The 16391-nt window shown below is 49.7% G+C and overlaps 7 protein-coding genes across 7 annotated transcripts; 3 read left to right on the forward strand and 4 right to left on the reverse strand.

Moving 5' to 3' along the window:
* Positions 1-68: 68 nt before the first annotated feature.
* On the reverse strand, positions 69-1058 carry BDW70DRAFT_137408 (uncharacterized protein). The gene has a single exon (XM_073737030.1). The coding sequence runs from the start codon at positions 436-438 to the stop codon at positions 160-162; it is 279 nt and encodes a 92-aa protein (XP_073595408.1). The 5' UTR covers positions 439-1058; the 3' UTR covers positions 69-159.
* A 701-nt stretch (positions 1059-1759) lies between these two features.
* On the forward strand, positions 1760-4839 carry BDW70DRAFT_137409 (cyclin family protein). The gene is made up of 4 exons (XM_073737031.1): positions 1760-2009; positions 2168-3274; positions 3332-3871; positions 3918-4839. Exons 1-4 carry the CDS (start codon positions 1998-2000, stop codon positions 4161-4163), a joined length of 1905 nt encoding a protein of 634 aa, XP_073595409.1. The 5' UTR covers positions 1760-1997; the 3' UTR covers positions 4164-4839.
* A 241-nt stretch (positions 4840-5080) lies between these two features.
* On the reverse strand, positions 5081-9309 carry BDW70DRAFT_168508 (RNA helicase; the record flags this gene model as incomplete). The annotated part of the gene is made up of 3 exons (XM_073742484.1): positions 9034-9309; positions 5439-8958; positions 5081-5376 (listed from the first exon to the last, which is right to left on the reverse strand). Exons 1-3 carry the CDS (start codon positions 9274-9276, stop codon positions 5081-5083), a joined length of 4059 nt encoding a protein of 1352 aa, XP_073595410.1. The 5' UTR covers positions 9277-9309.
* A 171-nt stretch (positions 9310-9480) lies between these two features.
* On the forward strand, positions 9481-10616 carry BDW70DRAFT_59009 (DNA 5'-adenosine monophosphate hydrolase). The gene is made up of 2 exons (XM_073744344.1): positions 9481-9648; positions 9728-10616. The coding sequence occupies exons 1-2, from the start codon at positions 9582-9584 to the stop codon at positions 10477-10479; spliced, it is 819 nt and encodes a 272-aa protein (XP_073595411.1). The 5' UTR covers positions 9481-9581; the 3' UTR covers positions 10480-10616.
* A 63-nt stretch (positions 10617-10679) lies between these two features.
* Positions 10680-11899, reverse strand: BDW70DRAFT_59012 (putative translocon-associated protein, alpha subunit). Its single transcript, XM_073744346.1, has 3 exons — positions 11718-11899; positions 11214-11644; positions 10680-11157 (listed from the first exon to the last, which is right to left on the reverse strand). Exons 1-3 carry the CDS (start codon positions 11787-11789, stop codon positions 10881-10883), a joined length of 780 nt encoding a protein of 259 aa, XP_073595412.1. The 5' UTR covers positions 11790-11899; the 3' UTR covers positions 10680-10880.
* A 380-nt stretch (positions 11900-12279) lies between these two features.
* BDW70DRAFT_160528 (CCCH zinc finger protein) lies at positions 12280-13859 on the forward strand (the record flags this gene model as incomplete). Its single annotated transcript, XM_073740857.1, has 4 exons — positions 12280-12354; positions 12420-12563; positions 12641-12983; positions 13042-13859. The coding sequence occupies 4 exons, from the start codon at positions 12280-12282 to the stop codon at positions 13857-13859; spliced, it is 1380 nt and encodes a 459-aa protein (XP_073595413.1).
* A 657-nt stretch (positions 13860-14516) lies between these two features.
* Positions 14517-16193, reverse strand: BDW70DRAFT_150730 (telomere-binding alpha subunit central domain protein; the record flags this gene model as incomplete). The annotated part of the gene is made up of 3 exons (XM_073739199.1): positions 14517-14899; positions 14966-15857; positions 15912-16193. The coding sequence occupies 3 exons, from the start codon at positions 16191-16193 to the stop codon at positions 14517-14519; spliced, it is 1557 nt and encodes a 518-aa protein (XP_073595414.1).
* Positions 16194-16391: the final 198 nt, after the last annotated feature.

Consider the following 16391-nt stretch of genomic DNA (forward strand, 5'->3'; position numbering starts at 1 on the left):
AAGATACAAATTAGCTGGAGCTGAGAGATGGAGGGCCGTCAGTCGGGTGGGGGAAAGTTGAAGGATGCGCATGTTCCAGCGATCCCGGTCATCGCGTCTATAATATATGTATCATATGTAATCCGCTTGATGCTATGTCGAGAGATACTAATCTACGTTTTACCAAGCCTGCTGAGTTGCTATTTGGCTGGTCCAGACAGAACAGATGAGAGAAAAAGCAACGAGAAACGACGCAAACGCTCGACAACTCTCTTTCTTCCAAGCTCTTTTCGAAGTGAGGCGGGGCTTTTCGTCTCGTAGCCAACAATGAAGTTTCAACCCAGCGCATTTCAAGAAATTACTAGTTGAAGTGTACACCGAAAGTTCGGTGGGAGGCGGACAGCTCTGCATTTGAGTCGCTGGATAAAACGCAGCGCACAGTAACAATAATGGTGCCATACTTTTCGTTTCACCTGCCCCTGGCCGACGTGCAAATACAACGGCATCCAGCAGTCAACGATGGCTGGTGGTCATTGTCGGTCATCTGAAAATGCGACAAAAGCCTCCGAACCCGCAGGCTGATGATGATAGGTACCGCCGGATCCGCGTCCCACATTGGGGGGACTCTTGTGGCTTTTTTGGCGGCGCTGGCAAATCATCCGGGTGCAAACGGAGTCACATCCTCACAAAAGTGTTGCGACGAAGGGAATCGGAATTCATCCCAGCCATCTCCTGCTGTAGATGACATCCAGCCTGATGTCTGTGCCAGAGAATGACAAAAGTTCCGCAAGGGCTTTTTTGCTGCGCAGAGACCCTTTTTTGTCCCTCAAGCTTCATTCAATCGGTGATCGTTGGCGAAACTTTGCTGCTAGAACTCTGAATTTGCAGCCTAACCTCCGCACTTTTAGAGCTGTAGTGCCTGGAATGGATGCGTTCCTCTGCAATTGACCGAGAGTTAGGCGGAACGGAAATCGGCACGTGACTTCGCGTTCGATGGGCGGCAGACCCGTGTCGATCTTCGCGTGTCGAGCGACCGGAATACTGACTGGAAATAACGTACCCCAGAGGCGAGGGAGCTCAGATATAAAACATATCTCATAGTCGCAAATGCTACTCGGACGTCCTAGGAATTTATTTCTTAATTTCTGCGCGGCTGGCCGACTGTTTGCTGCCGATGGCTTTATCTACCCTGCAGCTGGGAGACGCGTCGATATTGACCAAGAAACAGTCACGTGCCTGATGATGTCATCGTGTTTTGGGCTTCCGCATACTGAGTGCTTCGAGCAGTTTCTGCTTACGACTACTTTCATTATTGCTATTCGGAATACAAAGAAGGATTGGTTATAGCACTTTGACAGCAATAATGGCTAGCTAGGCGGATTTTGGTGACGGAGACGGCACTGATTAGGTCCAACGTCGCTGTTAGGAGAAGCAACTATTATTTATTGAGGCGAAGGTGCTGCTCAGAAAGCAAGGGCTCATATTCTGCACGGGCCGACGGCTATTCTGGATGATCTGTAATGCCGATATAGGCGAGGTGGGTGATATTAACCTACCTTCCAACCATGAAGCTATCACCGTGCTTCAGCTGGGTGGCGCTAACCATAAAAGGAATGGTGACATGGGCAAGGAGGTTAGGTAAGTACGACTCCGTAACCCCCGTAACTTTGTTTACATTTTTCGAGCCCACTCCAGACGTGAAGGTGGTTTATTTTCTTTTCTCCGTTGCTGGGCCTCATGGAGCTGTGCTTCTCCTTCTCCTTCTCCCACCATTAATATTCTTGCTTCCGCGCGGTGAGAGCAGTATTCACCTTTTACCCAGGTCCAGTGCGTCTCTCGGACTTGGCGCGGCTTTGTTTGTTTGGGCTGGCCTTTGAGGTAGTATCAGCTCCTCTTCAAGCCTGCTTCTCAACAACAACGCCCACTCTCGAGAGCTAGAATAGAGACAGTCGTCCGGGTGCCCTTCAGTATATTGTTTACGACTAGATAAGGCCTAAGAGGGTTTCAGTTGCCTCACAATGGACGCGAAGGTATGTTGCTCGTTGTTTGCCTTGCCCGGCCTGCACTGCTTTACTCGTCTGAAGACATTGAGACTTGGCACGCGCTCCTTGTATTAACAATACCTCTCTGCTCTTGGGATACTGCTTGTTGTTGATGTCAAGGTACTGACTAATCTTCTTGGATATAGCCCCAACGCATCCGTGTCCGTGGTGACGAGAATGCTCCCTTTCCCCTTGCCGCGACCAAGACACTTAACCAACGAACGAAGTCTACTACTGCATTGTCCGCAACCTTTCAGAGCGGTGCCAGTAAGAATGGAGCCCGCAGAGCCGCCTTCGGAGATGTCAGCAACACCGCCAGCCTAGTTCACGGCAACCGAGACGATGCCTCCCTTGCTGGCAAGAAACCGTCCAGATTGCTGGAGAAGGGATCTCTGGCTACGGAAAAGAAGTCGACCGCGCTGTCACAGCCTGCCCAACGTCCCGTTTCCATGTCGGGATTCAAGGGACTGCTGAACAATGTGACCAACCCTAAGCCCCTTGAGGTCACGAAGCAGGCAGCTGGGCAGCAGCAGAGCACAAACTCCCGTAAGATCTTGAACAAGCGCGCTACGGTCTTCAAAGATCACCTAGAACCATTGACGGAGAGCAAAGAACTTACATCCAAGGAACCAAAACCCGAACCTAAGGAAGGCAACATGAAAGGCCACACGAAACCAAGCTTGGCGGAACATCTGCAGAAGGACGGCAAAGTGGAGGGCACTGTCGCTTCGGATGAGAAATTAGAGAGCGAAATGTGCAAACTCGAGGTTTTGTTGACCCAGCCAGGAGCCGAAGAAGACGAGAAGGAGTTCCCGGATCTCGAGGACGACGATTGCAAAGTGCAACCTGTGCCGAAGCAAACCGGCGAAGCTCATATTTCAGCGGACTCCAACGGACCCGCTATTAGCTCGATGGTCATCTGCAAATCCACCACAGTCTCCCGTGCTTCACAGGATGACTTACCTCATCAGTCGGAACCTGAGGAATATTGGGACGATGACGATGAGGAGAACGAGGAAGACGATGGCTATATCACTGCCCGATCATACCGCTCCCGTAGCGAGAATACCACCGGCGGAGCAACGACCCTACTGTTTCCCAGATATAACCAGCAGGTCAAACGGGAGCTGGCTCTCGCAAAGCAGATAGTCGAGGCTACCCGCACCGTGGAAGATATCGAGGACGACTATTGTGATACAAGCATGGTGGCTGAATACAGCGAGGAGATTTTCGAGTACATGAGAGAGCAAGAGGTATGTACACAATATCCGCAACTATTAAACGGGCCTAAGCTCACGATATCTTTGTAGATCAAGATGCTGCCAAATGCACATTATATGGACAACCAGGCCGAGATCCAATGGTCCATGCGGTCTGTTCTCATGGACTGGCTTGTGCAGGTCCACCATCGGTTCTCACTGCTCCCTGAAACTCTTTTTCTTTGCGTCAACTACATCGACCGTTTTCTCTCATGCAAGATTGTTTCGCTTGGCAAGCTGCAGCTTGTTGGTGCGACTGCAATTTTTATTGCCGCGAAATATGAAGAGATCAACTGTCCGTCTGTCCAGGAAATTGTTTACATGGTTGACGGCGGTTACACTGTCGATGAAATTCTGAAAGCAGAGCGGTTCATGCTAAGCATGCTCCAGTTCGAGCTCGGGTTTCCCGGACCTATGAGTTTCCTTCGCAGAATCAGCAAAGCTGACGATTACGACCTCGAAACTCGCACACTTGCGAAATATTTCCTGGAGGTTACTATCATGGACGAGCGATTTGTTGGTAGTCCTGCTAGTTTCCTTGCTGCGGGCGCTCATTGCTTGGCGAGGCTAATGCTCAAGAAAGGCACCTGGGTATGTTTTCTTTGGTCTGTTTATGTATACGTGACTGATTCATTAGTCTCCTGCTCATGTGCATTACGCCGGTTATACTTACTCTCAGCTATACCCGCTCGTCTCTCTCATCGTTGAGTGCTGTGAGATGCCCCGCAAACATCATTCAGCCATTTACGATAAGTACAACGATAGACGGTTCAAGCTTGCTTCTGCTTACGTTGAAGCCGAAATGAGGAAGAACTTTCGTCTTCCAGAGCCGGCTATCGACCGCAAAACAACCCTGGATCAAGGACATTGGAAGCGAGCGTAACCGCTTATGAATGTCCTTGTTCGGCTGTCTATGGCCTATTTCTTTCATTACCCTGCTTCCTTTTGTCGACTGCGTCTTGCCTTGGCAAGCTCCATCGGCATTCGCCTTTTCCTTTGTTGCAACGAATAACTTACTATCAGAACATCCTGGCCTGGTGGACTTCAGGGAGCTCGCCGAATTTACAGAAATATAACCTTTTAACTGGGATATGCGATAAGGACGCTGGGCGCCATGAGCATGTTCATTCTCTTCGCCAGAAACCGACACTATGAAAAAGAAGGGTGCGACACAAGACTTGACTATGCAGGTCTTGTCCCAGCGTCTCTCGCTATCTCCTATTCTACGCTTTTGATGACCGATCAATTCTTTTCATGACTCTTACGCATTTGGTATTTAGACGGGCAGTGGTAATGACGGAAGGATACTGAGCGGGCGGAGTTTTCCTTTTTATTAGTCTTTGTTTTATGTGTTAAGATACCAAGGGTCATGTCAGTCGAAGCACGAGGACGTGACAACCCTCCGTTGCTGTGACTTAAAGTCTGTTGCTCATGGTATTCTACATTTTTTAGCGTGGCCCTGAACCGATCCTGGACCTCATGTTTCCCCATTTCCTATGTTCATTTTGGGATTCGGTTCGTTTTCCCTTTTCGATTATCATCTCGCATGGATTATTGCTCAGGATTATGGCGTCAAGTAACGATATTGGATTTTTCATTCCTCCTAACTCAAACGGCCGCTTTAAGAAGCCTGCTTGCCTAAAAGCTACCAATATCGGTATCTCTCATATTGTGCTCGCTGTAGACCTACCGCAATCTTATTTTCCAAACAGTGGTTCTATCCTGGTATATTCTAAATCTATCTGATCAACGCAGAAGCCACAGGCGAACCTTGTCCAAAGCCGAAACGCAACCCATATTTTATTGGTCCAGCCCGTTAAATTCAATCAACTTTTTCACCACATCGATAACATGATTCGCAGTTCTATCTTTCCCAGACGCAGAAGATGAAAACGACGACAGCGACTCCAGAAAGGCTCCCGGATTATCAATCCTTGTCGCAATGATTTCATCGACCATCGTGCGAAGCCGCGAAACCAAGACGCCGATACGCGCCCAGCCGCGGAGACGTAGCCAGCCATCTACGATGAGGCCGCGGCCTGTGGTGTCGAGGTCGATGGAGCCACAGAATAGGAGGAGCGAGTAGGCGTTGAACGCTGTTTACATGTATACTGTCAATATGTTTTTATTCCGATGGATGGATAGGAGAAATGCTTACGGGTCAAGTCACGAATAAAGACCTTGGACGTCTCCATCTTCGTAAAGTAGCTCAGATACGCGGCTGCGTTGGGGAAGGACTGTGCAGAGAAAAGAAGGGAAGATGGGTGTATGAAGACGCGGCCGTTCTCCTGGTTGAAGTACTTGATTGTGCGAGCATCCGGATCAACTTCGAATGTTCCCGTGATGGAGCTAGCGAATTTCTTATCCGGGAACGCGATGCGTGCAATCTGAGGTTGGAAGGCGCCGGCGACGAGGGCGCGGAGGAGGCTGCGGTTAGAGGCATTGCTGTTGAGGCGTGAGAAGGAGGGGGAGGATTCAGAGTAGTCAACTGGGATGATTGCGGCATCCTTGAGCGAGCTGATGAATTGGGCTTTGTTGGAGGATATGTCGCGGAGGGTCTGGTGTGAAAGAAAGTTGGTTGTGCACCAGGACTGCGTAGCCCAGTAGCCCTGAGTTTTAACAAGATCCGACCAGGTCTGGAAGGCGGATAGGTCAGTGAGGAGGTCGCCATCGCCCTTAGAGAAAGCAGCTCTGGCGGCGTTTGCTTCTTCACGACGCTCGCGGGGTGACACGAAGGGAGATTTCACAGTTAGAATGGCAGCGATTGTGATGGCGGCGTCGATGCAGTTGAAGATAGAGCCGTAGACCATTAGCTTGCCGCAGCGCAGGTCGGCCGGGATCATAGACAGGTATCGGCCTAGGGCTGTTAGTCTGTCATGATCGAGGGCTCCGACACGGTGAAGGAAGTTGAGGGCTCCTTCGACGGCAATGGTTTCCGGGGGCGTAATCGTGTTGGCAAGGAAAGTGGCGACATCGTCGATTCCCTTCATCGAGCGGACGGAAAGACACAGCTGTTCTAAGGGGACGCGGCGGATTTCGGGGTCTGGTCGCTGTGGCATGCTTGATTCTGCCTTGCGCGTGTAGAGTTTGTAACATGTACCAGCCCTAACTCGACCGGCTCTTCCGCGGCGCTGCTTACATGCTGCTTGGGATGCCCATACCTCTTGTAGTCGAACCATATTGTCTTTAGGGTCGTAGCTGGTTTCTTTCACACGGCCGGTATCTATAACCGCCACAATATCTTCGATGGTGATTGATGTTTCGGCTACATTAGTGGCTGCGATGACTTTCCGCTTTCCCTTAGGAGGGCTCTGAAACACGCGACGCTGCTCGGCTGGAAGGAGAGATGCATGTAGAGGAAGTGGGTGTGCGTTGGGGATCTTCTTCACGGCGTTCAGGCATCTGTCAATCTCCATTGTTCCCGGCAAAAAGATCAAGATGCCCCCGGGTTGATCTCCTAGCTTGGAGTCAATACACCGAACGGTAGAAGCTATCAACTCGTAGTTAATCCCCATACCAACGGACCGAAGGATTTTGCCAAATGACTCGTCCGATGCTGAGGAAGGGGCTATATCTTCTTCGAAGCCTCGCTCGGCGAGCTCTGGTGCGAACCCCGTCTCGCGAATAACATCATCGAGATAGTAATCCTCCACCGGGAAGGTTCGCCCAGGGATATGGACCAAGCCCACCGATTGCCGCCCGCCGAAATATTGTGTAAAGATGTCTGCGTCAAGTGTTGCACTCATCAGAATCACCTTGATATCCTTCCGATGGCGAAGAATATCCTTTAGGAGGGCCAATAAGAAGTCCGTGTCGAGACTGCGTTCATGGACTTCGTCGACAACCACATGCGTGACGTCGGCAAGAGAGCTTGCGATATTTCCTGAGTCGCTGCTTGACTGGATCCTACGAAGCAAGACACCAGTTGTGACGAATGTGATTTTCGTAGTCCCAGGCTTAGATTTCGACTCGCCCCTAATGATATAACCGACCTCGTCGCCGACGGATGAGCAACGTTCATCACTGACTCGGTCTGCCAGACCTAACGCGGAGATTCTGCGCGGCTGAGTACAGATGATATTCGCCGCACCCCCGAGTCCTCTCTTGATCATATCATCGAGGACAAACTGTACTGATTGCGTACTCTTACCGCTACCTGTCTCTCCAGATATTATTGTGACTTGGTGAGCATTCACTGCGCGTATGATTGCGTCCTGGGTATTCCAAGCAGGAAGCGACTCTCGGGCCCGGAGCATCGCCTGTTGAGCTTTCGTAGTCTGCTTTGCCTCCCAAGCTTCTTTGATGGCAAGGCTTTTGGATGAACCAGGCGACCAATCAACCCTCTTCACAGTCCTATTCCGTTGGCGGGAAGGAAGTTCAAAAGTCGATTCTGAAGAAGCAACGGGAGGTGCTGATAGTGCTGAGATATCGCGTAACTTCCCTGGATCTTCAATGATCTTCGGTAAATGAGTTTCCAGCCAATCTATGATATTGTAAATCATTTGTTCTCCCAAGAAATTCTCCTCTGCGAACTTCACAACCTGGCGAATGGCACTTAGTCGGATGTAGGCAGGAATTTTGTCTGTCTGAATAGATATTATTGGGACGGAAGACGGATAATGCGCCGACGGTCTCTGGAATCGAAGTAGTATTGTCTCTCCACCCGGCAATTCACACTCAATCTCGCAGACCTCGGGTGATTTGGACGAGTACCGTTCTCCAAAGATGGCTTCCAGCGTCGCTTGCTCTTCAACCCAGCCATCCTCGCTCTCTGACAGCACAGAGTTGCTAGATGAGGCCCCGTGTACGAGAGTGCGCTGAAGTGCTTCAGCCGCAGCAAGCTCATCACCCTGTTTGCTGTCCAGTGTTCGTGCGCAGAGATCTGTGGGATATCCAGCCGATGCGAGTCGCTTGAGCTTCGATTCCCTTGCAAGGTCGTCGCTGACCAGCGTGACGCCCACTGAATATCTCTCAGGTAGACACCAAGGTGGTAGATCATCCTCCGGCACGTAGATCAGAAGCCACTCGAGCACTTCTTCTCGGTCCTTACACGCAGCGCTAGCTTCCTCAACGTGGCTACGGCGAAACCCTAGCTTCGTGAACTCTCCGATAAGGCTCTTTCGCTCTGGCTCGGGTATCTTCACGTCATAAGGGTTCCAGATCGTATGTTCCTGCACAAGAGCTTCGATCTCACGACGGACCCTGTTTCCCAAATCAACCTTCGGAGCATTTGTCCAGACGTTTCTCCCTTTAGTTTGCCCGCTGGGCCCTGGCCCTAACCCTAGATTCACCGCGCCGTCGGACGACTTCGCCTGTGAGGCTTCACGCTCTTTTTGTTTCTTTTCAACCTCCGTAGCCGCAAGTTCTCGCTCCTTCTTGGCCAAAAAGGGATCCGCCTCATACAGCCAGCCGTTTCCCTTCTTGACTTCTGCCGCCTTTAGCTCCTCAAAGTCGTTCTTCCAAAGCTTTTTGAAGTCCGGTGGGAGCATCATATGTAGATTGGTTTTGTTGCACACATGGAAGAGCGCAAATGTCGCAGCATAATGACGAGCTTCCAGCGCCGTTGGCTGCTTAAAATTGGCTGGCAACCGTATGCGAGGGAGTGTAATCGTTTCTCTAGTCTTGGGGTCGATGCGTTTCAAGATAACGGATGAGACAAACCCTCCGTCAATTTTGTCCTATAGCGAGTGCAATAGTTAATACCGGATCAGCACCACAATGCGCGCATGATTATTTCCTGTTCGAGCTCTCACCATAGTATATTCAGGCTTCTCCCATTTATGTTTCTGGCAATGCTCTGACATCAAATTGACCGGCAATTTTCCCGTCCATGATGCGCCACCAATGACCTGCTTGACTGTAGGCTTCTTTTGCTCGTCCGCTGGTTGTTGCGCTTTCTTCGCGCTCTCCGCTGTCCGCTCAGCGGCGGCTTTCGCCTGCTTCGTCCCAGGCTTGGGCGCGCCTCCACGGGCGTCAGACTTCTTCTTGGGCGGCATTTCAGGTGATTACTATCCTTGACGAAGACGCCCGTGGAGTACCTAGCTGTTTAAGTTGATCGCTAGAGTGTAGTTGGAGAGATGATGGCAGATAATTTCCTATTCCGATTTGGGTTCCCGCCTCAGGCAGCGTTTTCTCTGCCAGCTGCGGGGAAGCAAGATTGCTTCCGCCTGATGGTGTTTTCGAATTTCTGCACACGTACCAACGATGAACCAGCATGACGAAGGTCTCGACTGGATACGTATCCACGAAGTCTGGTCTTGAAACTCCCACTTGACGTCTGTTCTTAGATGGTGGTGAAGTCATGGAAAGCGGCGCAGATCCGAGTTCTGCATCGCAACCTCAGAAGCAGCAAGTAAAGAGAGATGCCTGTGAGTCCCCCGGGCAGCGTTTCAGCTGCACACTACCTTTCATGAATTAATGTCTGTTAGCTGACTAGTTACTCTCCAGTCACAGAGCTTCTGTCCCCCAAAATGAAGCAGCCTAAACACAGCAACGGTAGCTCGTCGAAAGATATCCCAAAGAAGGCCACCGGCGGCTTCCACGCCCGAGATGGCTTAGGCGCCTACATCGCGAACCCTGAATTGTACCCGCCAAGTACTGTGGTATACTACAGTGACGAATTTGTTGTTATTTACGACATGTTTCCCAAGTCTACGCTGCACCTTCTTCTGCTTCCGCGCGACCCTGAAAAGACCCTTGTCCACCCAGTCGAAGCGTTCGATGACACAGGGTTTCTGGAAAAAGTGAAACTTGAAGTTAAGAAGGTCCGTACTTTGGCTGCTGGTGAACTCCGGCGGAAATATGGGAAGTACTCCGCGCGAGATGAAGAGCGGCGGAAAGCGCTTGATGCCGAACCACCGGTAGACAGTCTGCCTGCAGGGAGAGACTGGGAGCAAGACATCATGTGCGGAATCCATGCGCACCCGTCAATGAACCATCTACACGTGCATATTATCTCCGTAGATCGTTACAGCGACCGTCTCAAGCACAGGAAGCACTACAATAGCTTTAGCACGCCGTTCTTCATCGATATCAATGATTTTCCCCTCGCCCTCGACGATCCACGAAGGGATCCCGATAGGCAAGGTTACTTACGGAGAGATTTTAAATGTTGGCGCTGCGGTCGGGATTTTGGTAGTCAGTTCACCGCGCTGAAAAAACATCTCGAGGAAGAATTCGACGAGTGGAAACGATTGTGAGTGAGCAGAAGAGACCCAGTCGCGGGCTTTGTAGGACCACGGTATATGATATTCTCTACTATACTGGGCATAAGTTTGAGACCATAACTTCAGGTTTTCATAACCGCATCTCTGATAAATAAAACGTGATCGCTTGTCGCCAAACGACCTGTGAAAAGGACCAAAGCTCCAATGAGCCGCCAAGTTAAATAGATGTAAATATACACGCGGGGAATCCAATGTATAATGAGAGCCCTGACGGATTTCATTCTCAGTATAACCGCGCACAGGTTCGCTAAACTGATAGGCACTCGAAAACGAATTGCCGTGCAGAAAACGACATTATGGAGAAAGACTTTCCTTGCGGAGCGCCTAACTCGGAATCTCTCAAGTTTAGAAGTGGCACATCGGATGCAATCCGTTTATGCCCGTGACTTGGAGCGCGAGGTACCCTTAACCTTCCTGGCTTCAGGGCGGTTAATGTGGTGAGCGGGTATCCATTCGGCGTTGTAGGTAGTGGCGGATGAAACAGCAGGGCTGTCGACAGATGCTTCAGTCTTCTTCGAGGCGACGTTCTTCCTCGATGTTTCCTGCTTGGCAGGCTTTCGTTTCTGAGGGAAGTAAGGCGCAATCCAAACCGTATAGAAGAAGTATACGACACCACCAAAGCAAGCAAGGAGGAAGAAGTAAAGGAAGATACTAAGAGGATAAAATAAGCCCTCACATCACCATAACACTGGGGCGCATGGACTTACATCTGAGGATCGAAGATGCTAGTTTCCGGCTCAACAACACTAACGGTGCCGTTGTAGGCGTACACGGTGAAGAAACGGCCCTCTGTATCGGAAACGACCGAGGCGAGAGAGAGTCTAAGATCCTGAGGGTGCATTTCGGTGGCAAAGCTATAACTCAGGCTCTCCTGTGCACCCGCGGGAATTTCCACGCCGTAGCGAGTCGCGGTCAAATTGCGGACCAGCTTACTCTCCTCTCCCAGAGTAGACAGAGTACCACCGACAAAGTTAACAGTTACGGCAGACTCTTCATTGTTGGTGAAGGTCACTAAGGCCTGTGTGGGGTGGCCATTGACGAGCTTCACGCCAAAGATCTCAGAGGCAGGGAATGCTGCCTGGGCAGTCACGGCAAGAGTAGGCGTTTCAAACGTCTCTTCAGCCTTCTCAGCGGTATCCTACATCCGGAAGAGTTCATGTTAGCGATCCAATTGAGGCTTGCGCTGATGTGACAGCTGCTGCGAAACATACTGCTGCCAGAGCACCGCCGATCAAGGTCTGAACCGAGAACAAAGCCAGGGAAAGGAAAGCGAAGCGAGCCATTGAGACGAGGAGAAACCGGATCTGCAACGACCACGGGAGGACAAGGAGAAGAAGATGACAAGGAAGAATACAAGAGGTGGAGAGGGGAAGACGAAAGGTCGGGGTGGAAGAGACACAGCAAGTTTGCTCCACGTTGGCGTTTCTTCCCCAGGCCCCGCTGACTCAGCCACTGATTCCATCGCAGTTTCCGCAGTTGCATACCGCGATTTCCACTGTACAAAAGGACTGGGGGAATATTAGCAATGAATAGATAGAACCAAACAACCATTGGCAGAGCTTCACTTGATCTGTGCAAGTACAATGAATGAATTGTGGCCCAGATTCTCCCATTTAATTCGCACTTGTCTACCATAAGCGCCATTTCCCAAGTTCTCCGCGATCACCTTTCAATAATCGAATCGGATACTCCGTCTTCAACCTACGTTCCGGCTTCAGGTCTCTCTAATGATTTCTTTGTCTTCGAATAGCACTTTTTGTCTCTTTAAGCATCATGTCGGTCCGCGCATATTTTGAACGCTACCAACAACTCACTTCTGTGGAACAGAAGAAAGACACTTTGATTGAGGTATCCCGATATGGCCTGTCGAACTCTCCAGGCCTACTTGTGTTAACACTCCATTCGCCCGCTAGGAACTCATACAACGTGTGACTGAGCTAGAAGGCGCATATAAACAAGAACAACTTGACCATGATCGTGAAAAGCGTTTTAATCGTGATATACAGATCCATGAGATGGAGTTGATGGAACAAATATCGCGCACTAAAGCTATCATGGTCAGCACTCTCTCATTGGATATTACCCAATATTGTGTCATTGCATCAATTGCTGACGGCTCTCCTCCGTCGTACAGAACCGCGAACCATTTATAGTTGTACTTCTAGATGGAGACGGAATGATCTTTAAGGACGAGTTATTACAGCTGGGAGAAGAAGGTGGACGAAGAGCAGCGAAGGAATTGTCCTTCGCAGTGGAAATCTATGTTGCGGATAACTTCCCAACTATTATATCTCCGAAGATCGTTACGAAAATGTACGTCAACATGAAGGCGCTATGCGATGCTTGTATCCGTACCGGAGTTGTGATGGATCCTTCTTTACTTGATGAATTCGTTCGAGGCTTCAATAGCAGCTTCCCGTTGTTCGACTTTATCGATGTCGGAACGGGGAAAAACGCTGCGCACGATAAGATAAAAGGTATGCAATGTACTTGCAGTTCGAGATTTGCGCTGACTGGTTGCCGATATTTCCGCAGAGACCTTCAAATTACATCTATACAACTGCCACTGTCACCAGATTTTCCTAGGTTGTTCAGAAGAATCGCCATACCTTCAGACTTTGGAAGAGACATTAGCAGATATGGAGCTTTCAGGTCGACTATCACTAATCGAGGGGATCCCATTCGGAAAGGATCTCGAGCCTCTTAAAACACATTATAGGTTCACTAAGTTTCCTGAAATCTTCCGGGATTCGAAGATAAACAACACCGCTTGGATCTCTTGGAAAGCTGCGGTGGCCACCAAACCTCGCTCTCTCCTCACCCCGTCGCCGAATCCTCATGTAGCACCGCTTTCTCGAACGCCGAGCAATATTACCACAGCCAGTAATAGCGCACCTATATCGTCAACGCCGGCCAGCTCTCACGGCTCTGATGATTTTCAGTTGGTGCGTCAGAAACCTATCTCCTCCCGTCCTAAGGTTGTGGAACGGAATAAGTACGGCCAACGTGTAGACCGACTCGACATTGGGAGCATACCTCGGGAAGAAGTGAACCGCATCAAGAAAATGAAGCTATGCAATTATTACTATCTACAAGGCGAATGCCCGAATGAGAATTGTCACCATGACCATTCTCGCAAACTAACCAAATCCGAGCTTCATACCCTAACAGCCGTCGCGCGAATGACTCCATGTCGATATGGATTGGACTGTGACGACCCCGAGTGTATGTACGGCCATCGTTGCCCCCAAAGCGAAGTTGGAAGAAAAGACTGCTATTGGGGTTCGAGTTGCCGGTTTAGTACTGCTGCCCACGGGATTGATACCAATATCGTTAAAGTGACAAAGGTCTGATGCTTCGCTCTCAGTTTCACGTTCATGATAATTGTTATAAAGGGCGTTTCTCGTGGTTTCACCAAAATTGACGGGGCTGTAACAATATGGATGGCGTTGGCTTTGAAATATTTTCCAGATGACACCCTTGCTGTTTCATATCGCCTGGTGCGCTTTGCTCTGACCTTTTTGCCTCTTTCCAATCAGCTCAAGAGCTATGATATTATGATGGAAGATATGCGGTAACAAACGATACCGCAGCAATTATGTCTTCCAAGCGACTGGAAGATCAATTTTCCATATCAACGTTGAACACTTCTTGTGCATGGTCATCCATGAATAGTCGTCTTTAGTAGTCCAAATCTTCTCTCCCATCCAAAGCAATCTCGATCAGTACAACCATATGAGCGCCCGTCGTGGCCCTTGTTTGAGTCACGAGGATGGCTGCATTTAACACCGTATTCCATGATACAGCAATTAAACGGTTTAGACGAGACCGGCCCTATATCTAGGGACTTATTGCCGGCTTCAATAGCTCTTCTCTTCCGCTCTTCCAGATCACCCCATAGAATGAAAAGTTTTTCTCTCAGTTGTCCCAGGACTTCTGAATGTCTGCGCAAACTGCGAGAAGACGACTTGTCAGTTGGTGAACTAACAGTACCTTGGCATGTTCAGAACTCACTCCATTGCGTTTAATTGTAGGAGATGCTCAGCCTCATAGTTAGAGACGAATAGCTTAGCACGTTCGTTCGACTGCCCTACGGTGGCTGGGAGGGAGCCTTCAACAAGAAGACAGAAGCGCCATTCCCATATTTTAAATGTTCGAGAAGCAGGGTCGCGCTTTCTGTTGTACGCAAGGGACACCTGTTCTTTATGGACGGCAAAGTCCTCTAATAGCGGTGGATAGAAGTCGACTACGCGAACTGTAGTGAGATAACAGAAATTCTGAAATGGGAGACGGTACCTGATACCGCTTGTGGATGTGTTATCGTGGGATGGGTTGTTTAATATAGCCTCAAGGGACTGAGCGTGCACGCCGCTTGGTGGTACGCGAGGCTCGACTATGGCGAAACGAGGCTTAGTATATTGAAGGCTGCAGTCTGCTCCAAATGAGAGAAAATGCTTACCGTGCTCGTTAACGGCCATCCGTTTCTTGATATCGAGAATTGTCTGGCCCGATTCCTTCTTGGGTGCTACTTTTGATTGTCTTTTGTTGGGCTTCTTCGAGGGCCGTTCATTGTCTTCAATTGGTTTCCTCTTCTGCTTTTTTGGTCGCGCATTCCAATAGGCTTCTCTTCGAGCTAGCAATTGCTGGACTCGGGGATCACTATTGGAATCCACTGGAAAAGCGTTCGTTTCGTCCGGATTGGCACGATTTCCATGAACGACAGCCTCCAGACTACCTTGCTCGACACGACTCCATTTGATTTTGACATTTTTGAGGCGGACAATATCGCCTATATTAAAATTGCCCCGGACAAACGATGCATGTGGTTCCCACAACGTTATTTGGATGCTCATACGACCGACTGGGCCATTCCAATTCTTCTTTTGCCGCTGAATATAGCCGTAAGGGTCTCCTTCGCGGCCGTGGCCAGAATCATCATCATCGTCTGATGCGTAAAGGAACAAATTGTCATTCTTCGTGTAGTCGGTAAGGTACAGAGTTGCTTTCTCGCTGTCATTGCCATAAATCTTGATTATCTCGCCGATAAGATCCACGAATTGTCCGTCCTGAATATCTTGAAGAAGTGAGAATTTCTTAGCTGTCAATGCGGGCCTTGAGGCTGATACTTGTGCCAGATTTGATCTAGTAACAGTGACAGAGCGAAATGCACCTGGCGAAGCTTCTAGTAAAGACGCCGCATAAGTCTTCTCCTGATATGTTGGCTCAAAAGGACTGGGACCGGTGAGTGCGGGGAGATGAGCGGTCGGATCTCTATCTGGGCGAAAGACAGCCCATGGAATGATTCTATCCTGAGGCGCCACTCCCAGTACTTTTCCATTCCATATCTTGATCTGCATGGGAGGCCAGTCAGCACTGTATCGTTAAGGTGCATTGGCTAGACGAACGCGAAGATCCCGTAATAGAATAACATCACCCTCTTGAACAGGAGGTAACAGAGTCTCGGATTCTTTGAAGTATTTAATCCTGAGACCGTCCCATACATGCCCATTATCTAGGTTTTGATCCTTAATTGTGAATGTTATGCACATGGAGGTGCCATTAGTTCTGTAAGCAGTGCCACCCATGATATCGACTACCACTCCTATGACACTTAGGACGCCCCTCCTCACAATCGCATCGTTAACGTTGACATAGTTGGGCGGAAGTCGAGGGCCTTGGGGAGCCATACTTGTTCAAGGCTGTCGTGATCTGTGACACAACCTTGTCCTTGTTGATTAAGTAAGTCAGAGTCATTTCTCATCACGATTTCACAAGAAGAGCAGCGCCGTGCGCGATATCAAAGAGGCGTCATTGCGAAGATGACGGACAGTTCTGAGAATGGAGGCGCCGCAGCGGTTATCGACGCGTCTCGGCCTCGGTGTCTT

The sequence above is a fragment of the Aspergillus foveolatus genome, assembly GCF_047715535.1.
Source record: "Aspergillus foveolatus strain CBS 279.81 unplaced genomic scaffold BDW70scaffold_28, whole genome shotgun sequence".
NCBI lineage: Eukaryota > Fungi > Ascomycota > Eurotiomycetes > Eurotiales > Aspergillaceae > Aspergillus > Aspergillus foveolatus.

What these genes read in the sequence shown, in the direction of transcription:
- BDW70DRAFT_137408 (XM_073737030.1), bottom strand. Translation starts at nt 438, where the DNA reads ATGGCACCATTATTGTTACTGTGCGCTGCGTTTTATCCAGCGACTCAA.
- BDW70DRAFT_137409 (XM_073737031.1), top strand. An exon ending in AGTACATGAGAGAGCAAGAG is followed by an intron (nt 3,275 to 3,331) that starts GTATGTACACAA and finishes ATATCTTTGTAG; the next exon opens with ATCAAGATGCTGCCAAATGC. An exon ending in TGCTCAAGAAAGGCACCTGG is followed by an intron (nt 3,872 to 3,917) that starts GTATGTTTTCTT and finishes CTGATTCATTAG; the next exon opens with TCTCCTGCTCATGTGCATTA.
- BDW70DRAFT_59009 (XM_073744344.1), top strand. Translation starts at nt 9,582, where the DNA reads ATGGAAAGCGGCGCAGATCCGAGTTCTGCATCGCAACCTCAGAAGCAG. An exon ending in GCAAGTAAAGAGAGATGCCT is followed by an intron (nt 9,649 to 9,727) that starts GTGAGTCCCCCG and finishes GTTACTCTCCAG; the next exon opens with TCACAGAGCTTCTGTCCCCC.
- BDW70DRAFT_59012 (XM_073744346.1), bottom strand. Translation starts at nt 11,789, where the DNA reads ATGGCTCGCTTCGCTTTCCTTTCCCTGGCTTTGTTCTCGGTTCAGACC. An exon ending in TCGGCGGTGCTCTGGCAGCA is followed by an intron (nt 11,645 to 11,717) that starts GTATGTTTCGCA and finishes TTCCGGATGTAG; the next exon opens with GATACCGCTGAGAAGGCTGA. An exon ending in AGCATCTTCGATCCTCAGAT is followed by an intron (nt 11,158 to 11,213) that starts GTAAGTCCATGC and finishes TTATCCTCTTAG; the next exon opens with TATCTTCCTTTACTTCTTCC.